This window comes from Chiloscyllium punctatum, chromosome 32 (genome assembly GCF_047496795.1).
Source record: "Chiloscyllium punctatum isolate Juve2018m chromosome 32, sChiPun1.3, whole genome shotgun sequence".
Classification (NCBI taxonomy): Eukaryota; Metazoa; Chordata; class Chondrichthyes; order Orectolobiformes; family Hemiscylliidae; genus Chiloscyllium; species Chiloscyllium punctatum.
Window position 1 is genome coordinate 67,120,297 of NC_092770.1, and position 19,528 is coordinate 67,139,824.

Genomic DNA, 19,528 nt, shown 5'->3' on the forward strand with positions numbered 1-19,528 from the left:
GTACTGTTCTATGCTTTATGGTCTAACTCATCCAACTTGTTGCAAATGTTGTGTACATTCAGATTTTAAAAACTGATTTTGTCATTTTAACCAAATTTTCTTCCTCTGGTTTTATTTGCTGGAATCTTCTCAAGTTTTTAAGCTCTGCCATTCAGTTCCATTCTGGTTATCATTACAAACAAAGCTGTCCTGCAGCATTGCCTCGTTATTTCTCAATAAGTTGCTAAATATCTCCACATCAGCTTCACTATCACAAAAGCACTGCAGCACTGAGCACAAGAAGCCAATGTAGGATGTATTTGGCAACTATTTTCAATGGAGCTGAGTTAGTTGAATTCATCATTCATTGACTACAAATGTAAAGATGCTAGAAATGAGACTATAGATCAATCGAAATGCAGCAGTACATATTTAAGGGCTGTTTCTGGATACGCAGAACAGGTAGATTCAAACAGCCAGAACATTTCAATGAAAGGACACCCCATCTGTGATGAATTGGAAAGTTTATAGATCGTATTAAACTTCAAGAGAAAGTACTTAACTATGTAATGATAGACGGAATAACAGAAGATTGGACAATGTAAAAAACAAACAGCAAAGACTCACTAAAGTGTTAATAGAGAGAAAACAATAGTTCATGAGAAAGCGAGTCAGAAATATAAAAGAATAATAGGAGTGTCTATTAATATTTTTAAAAGAAAGGAATGAAACTAAATAAATATTGTTCCAATTGACAGTGAGTCTGGAGAATTAATAATGCAAAATAAAGAAAATGACTGCTTTGCACTAGTCTTCACTGATGGTCCTGTTAAGATTTGAAGATGGCCAATATATCGCCTTCATTTCAAAAGAAAAGGAGACCAAAAGTAGGAAACTACAGTCTAGATAGCTGAGCATCTGTTCAAGGAGAAATGTTAGAAACTATCAGTAGAGCAGGGTGGCATGGTGGCTAAGTGGTTAGCACTGCTGCCTCACAGTGTCAGGGTCCCAGGTTTGATTACAGTCTCAAGTGACTGTCTGTGTGGCATTTGCACATTCTCCCTGTGTCTGCGTGGGTTTCCTCCCACAGTCCAAAGACATGCAGGCCAAGTGAATTGGCCATGTTAAATTGCCCATAGTGTTAGGTGCATTAGTCAGAGGGAAATGGGTCTGGGTGGGATATTCTTCGGAGGGTCGGTGTGGACTTGTTGGGCCGAAGGACCTGTTTCCACACTGTAGGGAATCTAATCTAATCTACTGTCGTTATAACTGGGCGGTAAAGTCACTGAAATGGTAATCCAGAACACCAGGCTAATGTTCTAAGGGGCATGGATTTGAAACCCACTTTAGCAAATATTGAAAATTGAAGTCAATAAAATCTGGAGCAAACAGCTGGCCTAATAGCAACTATATGACTGCTGTTGATTAATGGTCCCTTCTAATTCATTAATGACTTGCTAAACAATCCTGGTCTGGCCTACATGTGATTCTAGTCCAGGTGGCCCCTGAAAAAGGAAGGTCCTGATCCTGACTTCAGTTAAAAGCACATGCTGATGACTTCTCACTGCTCTCACCTAACTACTTGTTACTTCATCATTCACAGATTGCTTCTATCTCCTAAGTTTACTCCGAGATGTTCATAGTGAGCCCATCAGCAACAATTGCAGGACAGAACCAGCCTGTGCTTAGAAGAGCAGCTTCTCCCAGTCTCCTCCCAGGGACAACCTTCCTCCCCACTGGATGGACTTTCCTGGACAGTTTTGGGGATGGATCTTCCTGCTGTATTTCGAGTGGCAGTGTGGTTTCAGGACAGTCACAACTTTCTGATTCATATTTATTCACCTTCCAAGTGCATTCTAAAGTAGATATCAAGTACAGGCTTAGTCTATCAAAATAGTTTCACTAAAATGTTTATTTTATACTGAAAACTATTAGCAACGAAGTACAAAAGGTTGTGCAGTGTGTGCAGAAGATTGCATATGTGTGTCATTTACTTTCTTTATTTCCCCTTCACCCAAGTGTATACATCAGTTAATCTGGAAAATGAAAATGAATCCTACTGCCCTTAATTCCTGGTTTGAGTGTGTAAATCCACATTGATGGGATTAAATAGAGCTGTTCTGTTTTTAATGCTTGGCTTTTTGGAGAAAGGTTTTGATGTACAAGGAACATAAGCATTGCATTTACATGACCATATGTCAGACACTTATCTATGAGCAAATACTGTGCCTTTGTTTACTATGACATGCAGCCAAAACCAGATGGGTTGTCAACTGGGCTTCTGTTTCATACAACAAATATCAAATTAGAGTCTGTTTTAAAACTAATTCAAGCATTGGATTTTCTTTCCAACGGTCCAGCTCTAAGTGCAGAATGTATAAACTTTCATTGGTAATCTGTGGGTGCATTTCAGTAGATTTGGTATTAGTAAACTACTGTGAATTCACCGTACATGCCAAAGAATATGCATTATGCCATTCTTGCTAATTTTTTTCCATGTGTCACAAAAGCAAAATATTCCAGATTCTGGAAGTCCTAAATATTCTGATCTTTTGAAAAAGATTGCTCATGGGATGTGTGTGTCATTGACTGGGTCAGCATTTATTGCCCATCTCTTGAGAAGGTAGTGATGAACTGCCTTCTTGAATCATTGCAGTCCGTGTGCTGTAAGTAGACAAGGGAGAGATTTCCCTAATGACACTGAAATAACAGTAATGTATTGCCAAGTCAGGATGGTGAGCAGAGGGGTGGAGGCTTGCAGGTGATGGTGTTCCCCAGTTTTTAATGGTCTTGTCCTTCTAGATGGAAGTGATCTTGGGTGCGGAATGAGCTGGGGGGTCTGTTGGGGGATGTTTATGGTTTGTGGATACCAGTCAAGCAGGCTGCTTTGTCGTGGATGGTGACAATCTTCTTGAGTACTGTTAGAGCTGCACTCAACTAAGCAAGGGAGGAGCATTCCATCACACACTTGACTTATGCCCTTCAGATGGCAGAACAGGCTCTGAGGAGTCAAGGGGTGAGTTACTTGTTGCAGGATTCCTAAATCTGGTCTGCCCTTGTGGGCACTGTCTTTGTATGGCAAGTTCAGTTGCATTTGTGGTCAATGGTAAACCCCAGGATGTTGATAGTTAGGGATTCAGTGTTAGTAACACCATTGAAGATCAAAGGGTGATAGTTAGATTCTCACTTATTGGATGTGGTCATTGCCTGACACGTCTTGGTACAAATATTGTTTACTAGTTGTGAGCCCAAGTTCTGAAGAAAGGTCACTGAACGTGAAACATTAACTCTGCTTTCTCTCCACAATGCTGCCATACTTGCCGAGTTTTCCAGCACTTCCTGTTTTTGGTCGTTTCAGATCTCCAGCATCTGACGGTCTTTGTTTCATTTATTGGGATATTGTCCTGACCTTGCTGTGATTTGACAAGGACCTTCAGTATCCAAAGAGTCACAAATGGTGCTACACATTGATGACTGCACAATGATCATTCCCACTTCTCACTGTAAGCAGCTGAAGGTGACTGGGCCAAGGACACTACTGTGAGGATCTCCTGCAGAAATATCCTGGAATTGAGAGGATGAACCTCCAACAACCATGACTATCCTCCTATGTGTCAGGTATGACTCCATCCAGCATTTTCCCATAGACTCCAGTTTCCCATTGATTTCATTAAAGTTCCTTGATGTCACGCTCAGTCAAGTATGACTTTGATGTCTACACCTGATAACCTTTCACCCCCTTGCTCATCAATATTCAATTCACCTCTGACTTAAAAGTGTCTGCTTCCACTGCCATTTCAGGAAGAGAATTCCAAAGACTCATGGCCCTCAAAGAAGAAAAAAAATCCTCACCTCCATTTTGAATGGGTGATTGAATGGTTTTAAAAGTGACCGCCCAGTTCTAGATTCTTCCATTAAGAGGAGACATCCTTTCCACATACACCCTGTCAAGACCCACAGGAAACTGGGTTTCAATCTAAATACAAACCTTGCCTGCCCAACATTTCCTTATTAGGCAAACAGTTCAGTCACAAGGAGAAAGTTGAGACTGCAGATGCTGGAAGCTAGCAGAAAGGGAGAACTACAGATGAAGGGCTTTTGAATATTGTAGTCACATTTGCTATCAATTCAATGGGACCTTCCCAAATTTAAGAAGTTCTGGATCATTAAAACCTATGTATCAAATATCTTACTAGCCAGTTTTCAATTCCCTAGGCTGAAGTCTATCAAGATAGGGGTACCTGATAACCCACAGCTCTAATAATACACCTTAACCACTTCTCTGCTCATAGAGTCATTAGGACTGAAACAGACCTTTGGTCCAAAAAGTCCATGGCAAACATAATCCCAAATGAAAGTAGTCCCAACTGCCTATTCCTGGCCAATATCCCTGGAAACCTTTCCTATTCATGTACTTATCCAAATGTTTTTTAAACATTTTAATTGTACCCACATCCACCACTTCCTCAGGAAGTTCATTCCACACGCAAACCACCCACTGTGTAAAAGAATTGCCCTTCCTGTCTTCTTTATACCACTCTACTCTCATCTTAAAAGTTTGCCTGCTAGTCTTGAAATCTCCCATTCTCTATCTGCACCCTTCAATATTTTATAAACTTCTAAAAGGTCACCTCTCAACCTCCTATGCTCCAGTGAAAAAAATGTCCCAGAGTATCCAGCTTTTCTTTATCGCTCAAACCATCCATATCTGACAACATCCTGGTAAATCTTTTCTGAACCCTCTCCGGCTTAATAATGTTCTTCCTGTAACTGAGCAACCAGAACTGGGACACAGTATTCCAGAAGAGGCCTCACCAATGTTCTGTACAACCCAAACATGAATTTCCAACTCCTATACTCAAAGGATTGAGCAATGAAATCAAATATGCCAAATATCTTTTTAACCACCCTGTCTATATATGACTCAAACTTCAAAGAATTGTATACCTGAACCCCTAGGTCCCTTTGTTCTACAACACAACCCAAGACCCTACCATTGTGATTATGATTTTCCTGAATTCCTCCCTCATTTCTATTTCCTAAGTAATAGCTGCTTCAGAGATGTTACTTTTTTTTGTCTATGGTGAAGAATGATATGAAAGACGTGTTCAATTCATCTCTCTTCTCGTTATTTTCAATTATTCTCTATATTTGCTTCCTATGGATGAACGCTTGCCTTGTTAACTCTTGTTTTTAAAAAAAAATTATAAAAACTCTTACTATCTTTTCATCTTTCTGGCTAGCTTTCTCTCATATTCTATTTGTCCCTTACTAACTATTTAATCATTCTTTGCTTTTATTTTATGTTTTGTTGAATCTTCTATCCTGCAGCCTATCTATGCACAATACTTTAACTTATTCATAGCATACGGGCTATACCCCCAGTTGCCTTTGATAATACGTGATTTATATATTTTTAGTTTTTATTTAATCACAGACAATGGCTCAGTTCACTGGAATTTTCCTTACTCATTGGCCACCAGGACAAATCGTCCCATAGTTTATTTCATAACAAGTTGGTCACCTTCCTTGCAAATTTTGACTTGGAAGCTTGGCCAGTCTTGTGGGAATCAATTTGCACTTATTGAAGTTGAAATCAGTATAGAAGAAACTTTTTTTGCAGGTTACAGGTACTTAAAATTCCCTTGTCTTGGTTCAGTTGGATTGCACTGATATCACAAGTGGACACTCTCCTCCCCACCCCCTCCCCCAAACCTTCTCTTACTTAGATGAGCAAACATTTATAACATGGGTCTGTAGGTGTGTTCATTCAGCATTAAAATTGCTTCTATTGCAGACATCCTCTAGTTGTGTCCCTCAGAATGATAATCAACTACTCAAGCAATAGGATGTTCAATTTCCTGTTTGTATGTCTGCTGATTTCAATTTTACAATTAGCTCTGATTTGCAGTAGCCTTTATTTTTGGACCTTTACCAACTGGAAATGCACATGACTCAATAAGCATTACATTAACAGGCATTTGCTGTTTTGAATTGCAATTTCAGAAGATCGAACAACATTATTCTAACCAACTGTGTCACCCAATCTCTGTTCCTTATCTGCAGGGAAAAGTAATCTGAAACCAACTTCTACACTGAATTGGAAATCCTTCATCTTCCAGTTCCAATTACAAACTGTCTGTTTCCCCGCCCAAGTAATGAGAATACAATAGCAGGAAACAGATATTATCAACAAGTATTTTTTTTTAAATAAACACAATTTTTGCAAAACTTTCATCTGTCTGGGTTTTGTTAGGAGAATCACATCTACCAATTACTAAAATTGTGTTTCTAATCAATCAGATTCACTTTGCACTTCTTCTATTTATTGAATGTAGTGCAATTTAGAAACAAATTGGGTTATCTTACAATAACATTTTTTATTAATTTTATTCATCTACATGTTCCAGTTTTTACATTTATACATCAGTTTGATATTTCTTTACATTATCGGATTCTCACTGAGCTCTTGAACACAGCAAGGACACCCCAGTTCTGCAACTGTGCAGGACTATTAATACTCTGCATGCTGATGATTCCAGCAAGAACTTAATTGAACCAACAACCAGGGGGCAACGTTTGCTGTCTAAAAAAGCATAAACACGCGCGTGCGCGCACACACACACACACACACACACACACACACCCTAACAACAAAAAGCTAAATTGTTACTTGACAAGGAGTCATTATGAAACCAAATATAACGTTGCCAATTACTTCATTACATCTATTTCTTACAACCAGAGATAAACGACTTGTTTTGTAATTCAGGGATATATAAAAATATCAGTTCTTAATCTGAACTGTACAATATATACAGTATTTGCACTGTTAAATTATGATTAACTTTAGTTACTAAATCCTACATTTTAAATACCAACATTTTTCTTTGATCGCTGCTACTTTTATGCCTGTAATATTGAGAATTGGGAAGCAGATTTGCGCTCAGCCTGACTTTCATTATTGCCTGTTGGTCACTCAGTAACGTTTGCTTTGCCTTTACATGCTCATTGCTAACACCTTAATAAAAGTGAACATTTAACATTATAATACAGAAAGCACCAATAAAGACATATTAAAACAGGTTACAAAGTTAAAAGCTGTTAAGACCAGTTAAAACTTTCTGAAAGTATACACTCAGCAGTATGAAGTTCCGTGTTGTACTGGTTGATTGAAGAACTATAAAGAGAGGGGGTTTGCTCAGGGGGTCTGACTTGCTGTGGCGACATCACCTTTTACATGCATGTTGTATGTATCTATGTATCACTGTGGACAGTGACATAAGAATGTTTCTTTGTCCATCACATGGTTCATCAGGAATCTATCCAGCTGATACTGCCTCCATTGACATGGGAAGAATTTACTGTTCACAACCAACCTGTTTTGCCACATAATTATGCACCTTCCTTGTCCATTAAGCCCTGGAGTGGGACTTGAACCTGTACGTTCTGGCTCAGAGACAGGGATGTTACCCAACCCACTGCTTATTAGTAGGTAGTCAGTGAAAATACAGAAACAAGTGAACCGCTACAAGTGTAAACAATAGTGTGTTTATCCACAATTGCCGTGTCAGTCACTCTTGGCTTTAAAGTGGAAAAGTAGCAGTCTGACCAGCAACTGTCTCTGGGTGTTCTGTAGTTTCAAATGAACTTATAGGTTGCTTTAGTAACACCATCTGAATTCACAGAGTAGTAAGTGGGAAAGGCTCCTTGCAGATTTGGTTCATACTCATTCTGCTCTAGGAAATTATGCAATTTTTCCCTTTGTGCCCCTTTTTCTTTTTGGATTTGGTGGTCCGTGACCCAATACTAGAACTCGCCAGCACCGATGACGGCCCTGCAAGATCATCCGTATAATACTGGTATCGTTGGGCCCTGGGCTGTGGGATCGGTTGCCCAAGGAAGTAACCTTCTTCTTCTGAATCGGAGGATGAAGAGGAGCAGGTTGAGCACCAGGAGTCATCATCCTCAGCATACAAGCCAAGAAATTTGTCCACAACTTGGTTCTGCAGGGCGTAGTCTGGGTTATGACTGTACTGCCCATACAGTTCCTGGCTTTGAACGTATGCTCGCCGTTCATGCGAGACTTTGACTTGGGTTAATTTTTCACAATCCTCTGGAGGGTAAACACAAGGCCTTTCTCGTGGACTTCTCCTCTCTGTCACCAGATGGAGGGCATTGTCAGAACGGGACTTCCTGCTCTTGCGGCGACGATGGTGATGCCGATTGGCGTAGCCGTCAAGGTTGTATGCGCGCCGGCGAGTTCTCTCGCTCATCGGAGGCTGCCGGATTTCGATCTCCTCGTAACTCCTGTTGTCAATGACGTCATCAGAAAACTTAACTTGCTGGGGCCTTGACTGGGACTTTGATCTCCTCAGCATCGGATTGCAGAGTGGCTTTCGCTTCTCCTCTGGGGCCATGACCTGACAGAGTTCGGAGGTCAAACTCTTGAGGGATTCTGTGCTGCGGTGGCGCATTGAGGAGTTCATCGTCCCCATGTTACTCATTTTCTCACAGTCATTCTCAATTTCTTGGAAATCCTGGAGAGCAAACACAGATGATCGTTGCTGGTTGTCTCCATCTACTGATGCGCCTACCAAAAAAACAAAGATCAGCAAGGATAAATAATTTTAATTGTTATTTAGAAAATATCATTACTATGTTCCAAAACTGAAGAATTTGTTTAAAATTATTCAATTAATTTAGAGACTTATAGCTTCTTTTGTGTCTCCAAAGTACCATAAAAACCACTCATTTCTTCATTATGACTGTTCAGTAATGCTACTAACATTGCCATTGCATTGTATGCATAAAATTTGTTGGAATCTCAGTGTGACAATTAAAACTAGTTTTCAGCATGACTTGCATCTAATTAGATAGCAGCAAAGTTCAAAGTATGTTTAAGACTGAGATAGATAGGTTCTAGAGTATCAAGGGGATCATGGGTTGTGAGGAGACAGTGGGAGAAGAGGGTTGAGAAACTTATCAGCCATGATTGAATGGCGGAGCAGACTGAATGGGCTGAATGGCCTAATTTCTGCTCCTATACCTTATGGTCTTAAAACCCTGAGAGAGCAATTTTTTTTGAAAGCTTGTATTTACACAATATCTTTCACAGGCATAGGCTTCACAGTCAACGAATACTTTTAAATTGTAGTCAGTGTTGAAATATTGGAAATATGACAGTCAATTTGTGCATAGCAAGCTCAGTCAAATGATACTATCATAATGATCAAATAATCTGCTTTGCTGGTATTGATTGAGGGTAAATGTTGACCTGGATGCTGGGTAATTCTCCCACATTTTTAAAAATAGTTCACTGGGATCTTCCATTTGGGAGGATAGATAGAACAGATTTGAATGTCTCATCTAAAAAATGACACTTCTTATAGCGCAGTACTCCCTCAGTCCTGCGGTAGAATGTCGACCTCAATTTTGTGCTCAACCCCTGGCTAGGGACATGAGTCTAGAACCAAACAGAGGCATAGTACTAGCTTGTGGTAAAGTACAGTTGACACCTTAATTACTTATCAGACTGTGATGGGTATCTCGTGTACAAGATTTTTAAAAATCACTTTTACACTTCAAAGGAATTCTTTATGTGCAGAACGCTTAGGTGTCAGTCCTTGTGAAAAGCACTACAATTAAATACAAGCCTTCTTCTAAAATTGAGCTCAAGCCAAGACTCTGTATCCTAACTTGCACCAATCTGTACACCCCCTACCTCTGTGCTTACTGAGCTACTCTGGAAGTATTTGTGTACCAGGACCCAATTTCTAAAGTTTTCTTCTTCTGTTCAATTCTGTCCATGGACTCGCTCCTTCCTGTTCAATCCTGCAGACATCTGAAATCTTTGTGCTCCTCTAGTTCTGTCATTTTGTGGATCTCTGACTTGTATAAACAAAACATTTGCAGTTACACCTACATCCCCAACTTCCCTCCTTAAACCTCCCTGTGGTTTCCTACCTCCCTCTTCTACATTGCAACACTTATAATCTGAACTGACACCATATAACCTTATGCAGACTCTCAGTATCTTAAAAGGTATTACATAGTGGCAGGTATTGTTGTCAACATAGTTGGTAAAAGAAAGTGTTTAACACAGAGTAAAGCAATGGTATTTTTAAAATATCTGCTCTGATGTTGCTTCATTGTTGAACTCAAGATGATTGAAAGTGATGTCTTATTTAAAAAGTAAATTAGAACATAGAACATAACAGCACAATACAGACCCTTCTGCCCTCAATGTTGTGCTGACCTATGGAACCAATCTGAAATTCAGGTCAGCTATTTAGTTACTGAAATTTAGAAACATTTCTTCTGATATATTTGTAATTAAGTGACCATAATTCTTACAATTAATACAAAAATTCATTTTCTAAAATGATAAATATTCATTAATTTTGATATTAGTAATTAAGATGTTCAAGAGTTTGGTACCTGTGATATTGGACAGGGCTAGAGAGTCCACAGAATCTCGAACACTTTGTTCAGCTGGCTTTAACTCATTCGTGAGGCATTCCAATGAATCTTCGTACCACTGGTTCTGGTCATGATTGTAGGCGGCTGCACCATGGTCAATGTCAAGCTCTTGGATCTTGCGACTGCTGGCAGGTCCTGGGTGGCTCCCATAGGCGGAGTCTCCTAGGTTATCTTGGGATTGTGCCCAGTACATGTTGGATTCATACTTCGTACTTACCAAGCCTTGGCCATTACAGCCATTCAGTTCCATTTTAGTTTTGGCTTCACTGTCTGATATCCAGTGCTTGGCGTCTTCACTGAACTGCTGAAAGACGCCCCGACTGCCAAACTTGAGCAGTAGCTGGGTCATGTAATCATCGTGCTCGGCCCATTCTTCATGTTCTTCAGCTGCATCGGCCTCCAATCGGCCCTTCCAGAAATGATTGTTGCTGAGACTCTCAGCTGGGCTGCTGAGGCTGAGGGCGTCCATTTGTTGAGATAAAGGGTCGTCGCCCCTGTCAGAGAGATCGGGGCATTTGTAATTTACCGTTGGCGAAAGCAGCAGCGACTGCCTGCACTGGTCCGCAGATTTGCTGCTTTTTCCCAGTCGCACACTCCTCCTGGACTCTCTGGACCGCGCAGACTGGAACGCAGAGTCCGAGGAGTCCGAGGCGTGGACGTCTTCGCCCATGCTGCAGGATTTCGAGCAGAAAATCTGACCTTGCTTTGGGAGGAATGGGCACCCCAGAAGCGAAGTCCTGCACTGGGCACAGCAAAAGCATTTGTCGGTGGCATGCCAATGCTGCCCATCATACGTCATCTGTGCATGATCAACTCCTGCAGTTAAAGGAACCTTCATTTAGACAAAAGCAATAAGCAATTTGACATTATTTAGTTTTTTGCTCAAGTTTACACTTATGAATTTGTACCCAAATACTGAAAAGTGGGGATATGGTGGCTCATGGTATTATCACTGGATTGTTGACCCAGGTAATGTTCTGGGGGGGGGGGCTCGGGTTTGAACCCGGCCACGTCAGATGGTGGAACTTGAATTCAATAAAATCTGGAATTAAGAATCACCTGATGATCATGAATCCATTGTTGGAAGGACACACCTGGTTCACTCACGTCCTTTAGGGAAGGAAACAGCCATCCTTACCTGGCCTGCCCTACCCGTGACTCCAGACCCACAGCAATGTGGTTGACTCTCAACTGCCCTCTGGGTAATTAGAGATGGGCAATAAATGCTGGCCTAGCCAGCAATGCCCTCAACTTGTGAATGAACTTTTTTTAAATCGCTGGAAACAAAGTACATAGCATATCCCTAAGTACTTTTACAGTCAATGTTCCTGATGTACAGGTTAGGCTGTGCCTTGTCATCCAATGCAAATTCAACACTACATGAACTCTGGGTCAGAGATGGGTTTTCTGTGTGAATTTTACAAATCTGCTGCACTTTGTCTGTTCATAAGGATTTACTTTTGAATCATTTGTCAGCTCAGCCTTTGGCCATATCTTGGGATTAGAAAATGCAAGAGACAGCTAATGGAGTTTTGTTGAGCTTAGACAAAGCTTACTTATCTGTTGGCAGCTGATTAGATTAGATTAGATTCCCTACAGTGTGGAAACAGACCCTTCGGCCCAACAAGTCCACAATGACCCTCCGAAGAGTAACCCACCCAGACCCACTTCCCTCTGACTAATGCACCTAACACTATGGGCAATTTAGCATGGCCAATTCACCGAACCTGCACATCTTTGGATTCTGGGAGGAAACCGGAGCACACCCACACTGACACGGGGAGAAAGTGCAAACTCTACACAGGCAGTCACCCGAGGCTGGAATCGAACCCGGGTCCCTGGTGCTGTGAGGCGGCAGTGCTAACCACTGAGCCACCGTGCCACCCAGATTGCAGCAAGTTCCCCTTGGCCCAGTGACTGCTGTGCTGGCCAGTAATATTTCCATGGGGTCCTTAACCAAGCCTTCTTTGCATCATGGTCATAATCAAGTGACTATCCCCAGGTTTGCTGAAGGTATGTATCAAATGGAGTCTGAAGACAATACCAGTCCACCATTGTGGTCAATGTTAAGGATCTGACACTATCACAGTTTGACATCTGGTCTTTTTCTTTTGCTTTCTAACAACCATCCATCGACTCCACGATGGGACTGGTTATGTACAAAGAATGTACATATTTCTCCCTTGCTAGGTTGCTAAGATTTTATCTCAACCTTTTGATTGTCAGTTGTTAAAAAAAAATCAGCAGCTGTATCTCATTCATTGCACAAAAACCAATTATGCGCAGGTATACTTTAAAAGAAGTGGGGTTTTTAAATTGCAGCTAAGCAGTACATAAACGAGAGAAGAAAACTGAAATACCTATATGATCTCCACAAGCTTCGCAATATTCTGCGTACAGACTCTCGAAGCAGCCACAACAGTACGGGCGCCCATCCTTCATAATATATCTCTGTCCGCCCAGAACTGTTTCACACTCAAAGCAGCAGAAGTGCTTCATGTGCCAGTGCCGGCCTTCAGCCTCTGTGCATTCATCGGCAAAAATAATCTGAAATTCCAGAAGAACGCTTTGTTAGGCAAGTATCCAAATCTCCGAGGTGCCGCATGGATCTCTGCAGTTCACATTTAAACTGAAATGTAAATAAATATGCCATCTTTGAAGACTAAGACCAGAAAAAAAAACCACAGTGTCTCTTTTGTATGTCCTGAGAAACGCCATTAAGATTACACAAATGTTTTCGGATAACTTCGAGCTAAATGTTAGTCAGAGGATGGAACGAATAGAGTGTTCCGCTGGATCGTGCACTTGAATCACAGCTAAGATTTAATAACTATTTGGTTCTATGTATATAATCTGTAAAATGTATATTTGTAGATTGTCCCAAGAGAATAGAGTGTTCATTCAAGTGTAGTTGCATGTGCCCCTGTATTTTTATTGCCTCACCATTGGCAGCTATGCCTTTAAGATCTGGACTTAAGCTTTGGCAATTTCTCTTACCTCCCTCCTCGGAGATATTCCTTAAAGTCCTCCTATTTGTGTGCATTTTTGGTCACGATCAAAAAATGTAACATTTATCTTCAATAACACTATGTTTGTGATGTTTCATTACATTAGGTTCTGCAAGTTGCTGGGATTGTTCCAGTGAAATTAGTCCCCAACCACTTCCACTCTCCCCACCAGTGTTTAGATTGCATTGAAGAAAGTTAAACAGTGCTTGAATTTGTGTAGCCCTTTGTGTTGAAATGCTGTTGACAATTACTTCTGCTAGTTGCAATGCAGTACCATCACCACATGTTAGCCATGGCTCAGTTGGCTACTTCCTTGCCTCCATGTTTGATCAGAATTTCAAGACTTGAGCAGAACATAAGAATAGTACTGAGTGGGTGCTGCACTGTCCAGGGCACTATCCTTCGAATGAGATGTTGATCAGAGGCCCTGACTGTTCCCTCAGTTAAAATTCTGAAGCAAAGGGATGGGAGAATTGCCTCTGCCTCCTGGCAATATTTACCCTCGCAATCAAGATCGTAAAACTGATACAAAATAGAAGCAAAGTACTACAGATGCTGAAGATTTGAAATAGAAACAGAAAGTGCTGGAGAGACTCAGGGGTTCTGAGGGCACCTGTGGAGAGAGAAGCAGTTAACATTTCAAGTCTGATAGGGCTCTTCATTGGATAAAGATTACTTCATCGTTATCACATAGCTGTGTGGGTCCAAATAGCTGCCTTTCCAACAGTACAACAGTGACTGTACTCAACTCAACATGTATGGCTTTGACTGCAAGTCACTTTGGACTGTCACATGGCTGTGAACAAGGGAGTCTCTTCCTTGTTATTGGTTAATGACACAGTCAATCTGTGCCGACAACTTTTCACAGAGTGAGAAAAAAACATCAGTTTTCGTTCCCCGCCACCCGACTCCCCACCTCTAGGATTGGCTGAGCAAGGAATGTTTGGCCCTGACTGGCGACATTCCCTCTTCTAATAAAAACTGAAAGGACTGCGGATGCTGCAAATCGGAAACAAAACAGAAATTGCTGGAAAAACTCAGCAAGTCTGGCAGCATTTGTGGAGAGAAATCTGAGTTATTGTTTCAGGTCAAAGCCAGTTGTCTGAGAGTCATAGAGTCCTACAGCATGGAGAAAGGCCCTTGGCCCAAGCTGATCAAAATGTCCATCCACACTAACCCCATTTCCCTGCCCACATCCTTCTAAACCTTTCTTACCCACGTTTTTGTTCAATCGCCTTTTAAATGTTGTTAATGTACCTGCCTTAACCACCTCCGCTGGCAGCTCGTTCCATATGCAGACCACCCTATGTGTAAAATAAAAGTTGTCCCTCTGGTTCTTTTTTATTCTTTCCCCTCTAACGTTAAACTGATGCCTGCTAGTCCTTGATTCTCAACTCTGGGAAAATGACTTAGTGCATTCACCCTATTCATGCCTCTCACAATCTTATACACTTCTATAAGATCCCCCCCCACCCACCCCCAGACTCTTACGCTCTAAAGAAAAATATCCTAGCTTGTCCATTCTCTCTCTATAACTCAGATCCTTATTAGTTTAAATCCTCCCGGACACCTCTAGCAAATCTACCCATCAGTATATTAGTCCCCTTCCAATTCAGGTGCAATCTATCCTTATTGTACAGGTCACTTCGACCCCAGAAGAGATTCTAGTGATGCAAAAATGTGAATCCTTCTCCCCTGCACCAGCTCCTCAGCCATGCATTCATCTGCTCTATCCTCCTATTCCTACCCTCACTAGCTTGTAGCACTGGCAGTAATCCAGATATTAATGCTCTCAAGGACCTCCTTTTTGAATTCTTGCCTAACTCTCCATATTCTCCCTTCAGAATCTCATCCTTTGCACTGCCTGTGTCGTTAGTTCCAATGAGTACAACAGCCTCCTGCTGGTCCCGCTTCCCTTTGAGAATATTCTGCACCCTCTCCGAGATATCCATGATCCTGGCACCAGGGAGGCAACACGCCATTCTGATGTCTTGCTGTCGGCTGCAGAATCGTCTACCTGTGCATCTAACTAGACAGTCCCCTATCACAATCATAATTCAGTTGGCTGGTTTGCGATGTCAACACCACCGAGCGAGATAACCATGAAGGCCTCTCTGTTCCAGCCCTTCGCATCATCTAAGGTGCGATGACCCTCAGGTTAAACCACCACCAGTCATCCCTTTTAGATGAGGCAGCAGCCCCTACAGTCTGATGGGATTATGGTGACATTACCTTGGAAAATGGCTGTAAATGTTTTGCATTGTTCTGAACTTGAGGAAAGGTACTATACAAATGTAAATTGGTCTCTCTCCCAAATGCTGTGACAGCACTCCACTTTAAACATCCCATATTGCATCTCCCAATCGTTAAAGAAAGAAGACAGCTTCTAAGGTCAGTCAGCGTGCAGTATACTGTTAATTCAGTAATTTGTTCACATACACCTTGTCTCACCTCGTCACAGGCAGAGCAGCGGGGTTTCAGAAGTTCAGCGTGATGCCTGCCACAGTGGATTTTCCTGTCTTGGTAAAAGTAGATGAGGTCAACGAGGAGCTCCTGGCAGGTTGAGCAGATAAAGCATGCTGGGTGCCAGCAAACAGCAGAACCAGCTCTGGAGGCGAATATTGCGACCTCACCTCCTTTTATCTTCTCCTTACACTGGAAGACACAATCGAGAGGTTGGAAGTCAGGTGTGGGGCATTGAGGGTGTAAAATAAAACCTGCACTCACATTCCTGCTCCTGCACCATGACATTGACACAGGTTCAATTACCTCAGAAAACCTATTGTGGAACTAAGGTGGGAATGAACCCTAACTCGTGGTCCAAAGTAAACATAGACCATGACTTGTCCAGAGTCAAATCTGCAGGCTTATCAGAATTGTTGAAACCATTATTCTGTTATCACAGCCACTTCAACAAGAGATGTAGTCACCACTCAGGTGTTAACAAACATCAAAAGGTTTCATGCCAAAACTAACCATCTTTAAAACACAGAGCCCCAAAACTATTCTTCAGATCTGCAGCTTGAAAGGTTTAACCATACACCTAATTCTTTCCTGGTTTTCAATGGGATTCAAAGCTCCTACAGGTACATAAAATGGCTCATTCTGTGAAGTTTGGGAGAGACAGGTGGTATAAAACAGCACAACAGGATTGGAAATGCCTATTCCCCAATATGTTGTTGTCCCTCATTAATTCATCTAAATGTGTCTATGGGCTTCTTAATAAACTGTTGTTGTTTCAAATGAATAATAGTCAATTATCGCAGTTGGGATTGCATGATACATATAACGCTCTGTATTTTCATGCAAGTGAAAACTAAGCAGGTTGCTCTCATTTAATATGCTTCCAGCAGTAAACCCAGCAATTACATTTTCTTTTAAACAATTTATCCCCTTTTCTGAGACTGATACAGTTGGGAAAAAGAGTAAGTCAAACAGGCAGGAACAAAGTAGAGAACGAGCTCGTTCCCTCTTTGCTGGGAAACAGATTTACAGATTTGAAGGTGCAAGTTAGTACTTTGTTATCCTGAGGGATCGTTATAGGTGAGCTAATTTTGTTCTCATCAGATTTCCACTACCGTGCTGTCCTACTGGAATATGGAAACACTTGAAAACCTATTTTAATTACTGCTTGGCCAATAACTTCTTCATTCAGGGACACTGTTGTAGCATTTCAGCTTCCTTTATACGTTTCCATGGAAGGTGTGTGGGCAGACCAGGACTGCATTTGTTACCCAGCCCTAATTGCCTTTGAACTTGACAACTCGCTCAGTTATTTCAGAGTCAACATCATTGCTGAGAGTCTGGAATCACATGTAGGCCAGACCCAGTTAGGATGGCAGAATTCCAGTTGAACCAGATGGGTTTTTATGTCACTTCAAGGCTTCTTTACTGAAACTAGCTTTCGATGAAATGAATTGAAATTTCACCAACTGTTGCATTTGAACCCATATCCACAGAGCGTTATGTGGGCCACAGGATTCTTAATCTAATGACATTAGTGCCAGGTGGAAGAAGCGAAGCATAAAGGGAAGGCAAGTATGATCAATCCTATTGGGAATGAATCCTGGTAATAACCCTTAGTTGCTGCAATATGATAAGATAATAAAGTTATTTTCATTTGTAACATATTACAATTTTAGTTAATCACTTTTCCCATGTAAATTAATTGATAAAACCAGTATAAAGACCAAAATATATCTAATTTAGTAATGGTAGAAGCATTACAATTTTCTAGTGATCCATGGCTACGTGGATGTCAGATGAGGATAAGATTATAGTCATAGTCATGAAGTTGTGCAGCATGGAAACAGACTCTTCATCCATGATATCCTAAATTAATCTAGTCACATTTACCAGCATTTGGCCCAAATCCCTCTCAACCCTTATAGAGTCATAGAGATGTACAGCATGGAAACAGATCCTTCGGTCCAACCTGTCCATGCCGACCAGATATCCCTTCCTAGATTGTGATCAAGTGTTAAGCCTTTGAGATTGAAATGCCTGCGAATGTAATGTTAGGTGGTTCACAATGATCACCTGTATTGGTTAGAACCATACCCATCATAAATAACTGATTTCAAAGGAACAGAATATGCTGCTTGTTTGATTATTGCTCCCTTGTACCTGATCACAAGCAGTATGCGTTTGAACTCTTGGTAGCTGTTTGATAGTTCCTCTTCCCAGTGCATCTTTCTTCCTCTGAGCACTGAAGAGCTGCAATTCTTTCCTTTCTTCCTCACTCAGAGATTGACAATAACGCACCTAAAAAAATATAGACAAGTAACTTAAAACCTGCATCAATTAAACCAGTTCTGATGCACTTAAATGAGGTAATAGAACGGCCCCCAGTGGGTCCATATTAATTGCAGATGAACCGATCATTGTCCAATTAACAAAACATTGAGACAAATGTATATTGATTAAGGAAATACAGCAAAGATTGCATTAAAGGCAAGCTTTATCTAAATAATTTGCTTGAGCTTTCTGAAGAAGTAATGGAGAGGGGGATAAGGATAGTGCTGGTGATGCAATCTACATGGATTGCAAAAGCTATTTGATAAAACGCTCCATGAAAGGCTTGTCAGCAAAGTTAAAGCCCAGGGACTGCAAAGAGATAGTAGCGGTATGAGTACATAATTGGTTAAGTGACCAGAAATAAAGGAGAGTTGTGAATGGTTGTTTTTTTCTCAGACTGGAGCCTTATAGTCAGGTTCCCAGGAGTTAGCATAATGGACACTGTATTTCTTGACATATTTCTCAATGATCTAGACTTGAGTGTTGCTGCTGTTTGTAGCCAGGAGATCTGTTGGCATGGGGTGCCATTCTTGTCAAGTCTTTAAACCATCATCATATTTCCACTGTAGCTCATCTGCAATTCCTCTATGACATCCAGCATCCAACCACATCTAGGTTCAGCCCGCTCTCTTCTCCCCTCCAGTTTGACCTTGAGAAGAGATCTTTATTGATTTTCAGATTTGAACAAATGGTCAAAATACTGGCATTTTCTTTTCTAGATGTCAGATTTTTTTCCCCCTTGTAGTTTCAAATATCTCTTTCAGATGTCTTTATGGTCTTATTTGTGAAAGTTTCAGCATACATCTTAGCATCCACAATTCAAATCCACAATTCTTTTCATCCGTAGATCTTTACTTGTTATCCAGGAATCCAAAGCTCACAGGTAAATAGTTAGAATATAGCATCGTCTGACTATTTTTCTTGTTACGGGCTTCAGTTTTCTTATGTTAACATGTCTTTCATCTTCACAAAATTACTTTGACTGTCTTATCCCTTCTTCAAAGCGCTGTATCACAATTGCCATCTCTATCACCATTTGGTCTAAAAAACAGACAAACTTATTTGGTAATTGCAGTGTGACACAATCCATGTCAATGTTCACACTGGATTCTTCCCTTGTGTTCCTAACTACAACCATTCCTATATTTTTGCCATTCATACTTAATCCATATTCCAAATATTTAGATTTTACTTGACCTACGCAACGTTGCAAGGCGTTGTGTTTTTCATACCAGCATGTCAACAGCACACCACACGTTTGT

The 19,528-nt window shown here is 41.0% G+C and overlaps 1 protein-coding gene across 5 annotated transcripts in view; it reads right to left on the reverse strand.

Annotated features, from left to right (window-relative positions):
* Positions 1 to 6,339: 6,339 nt before the first annotated feature.
* prickle1b (prickle homolog 1b) overlaps positions 6,340 to 19,528 on the reverse strand; it is a 147,701-nt gene continuing 134,512 nt past the window's right edge. For all 5 annotated transcript variants that reach the window (XM_072552600.1, XM_072552603.1, XM_072552604.1 and 2 more), the window contains 5 exons: positions 18,096 to 18,233; positions 15,921 to 16,124; positions 12,822 to 13,008; positions 10,420 to 11,277; positions 6,340 to 8,572 (listed from right to left, as the gene is read on the reverse strand). In XM_072552600.1, coding sequence (XP_072408701.1) covers positions 7,719 to 8,572; positions 10,420 to 11,277; positions 12,822 to 13,008; positions 15,921 to 16,124; positions 18,096 to 18,233 — 2,241 coding nt within the window. In that variant the 3' untranslated portion in view covers positions 6,340 to 7,718. The remainder of the gene's footprint in view (positions 8,573 to 10,419; positions 11,278 to 12,821; positions 13,009 to 15,920; positions 16,125 to 18,095; positions 18,234 to 19,528) is intronic.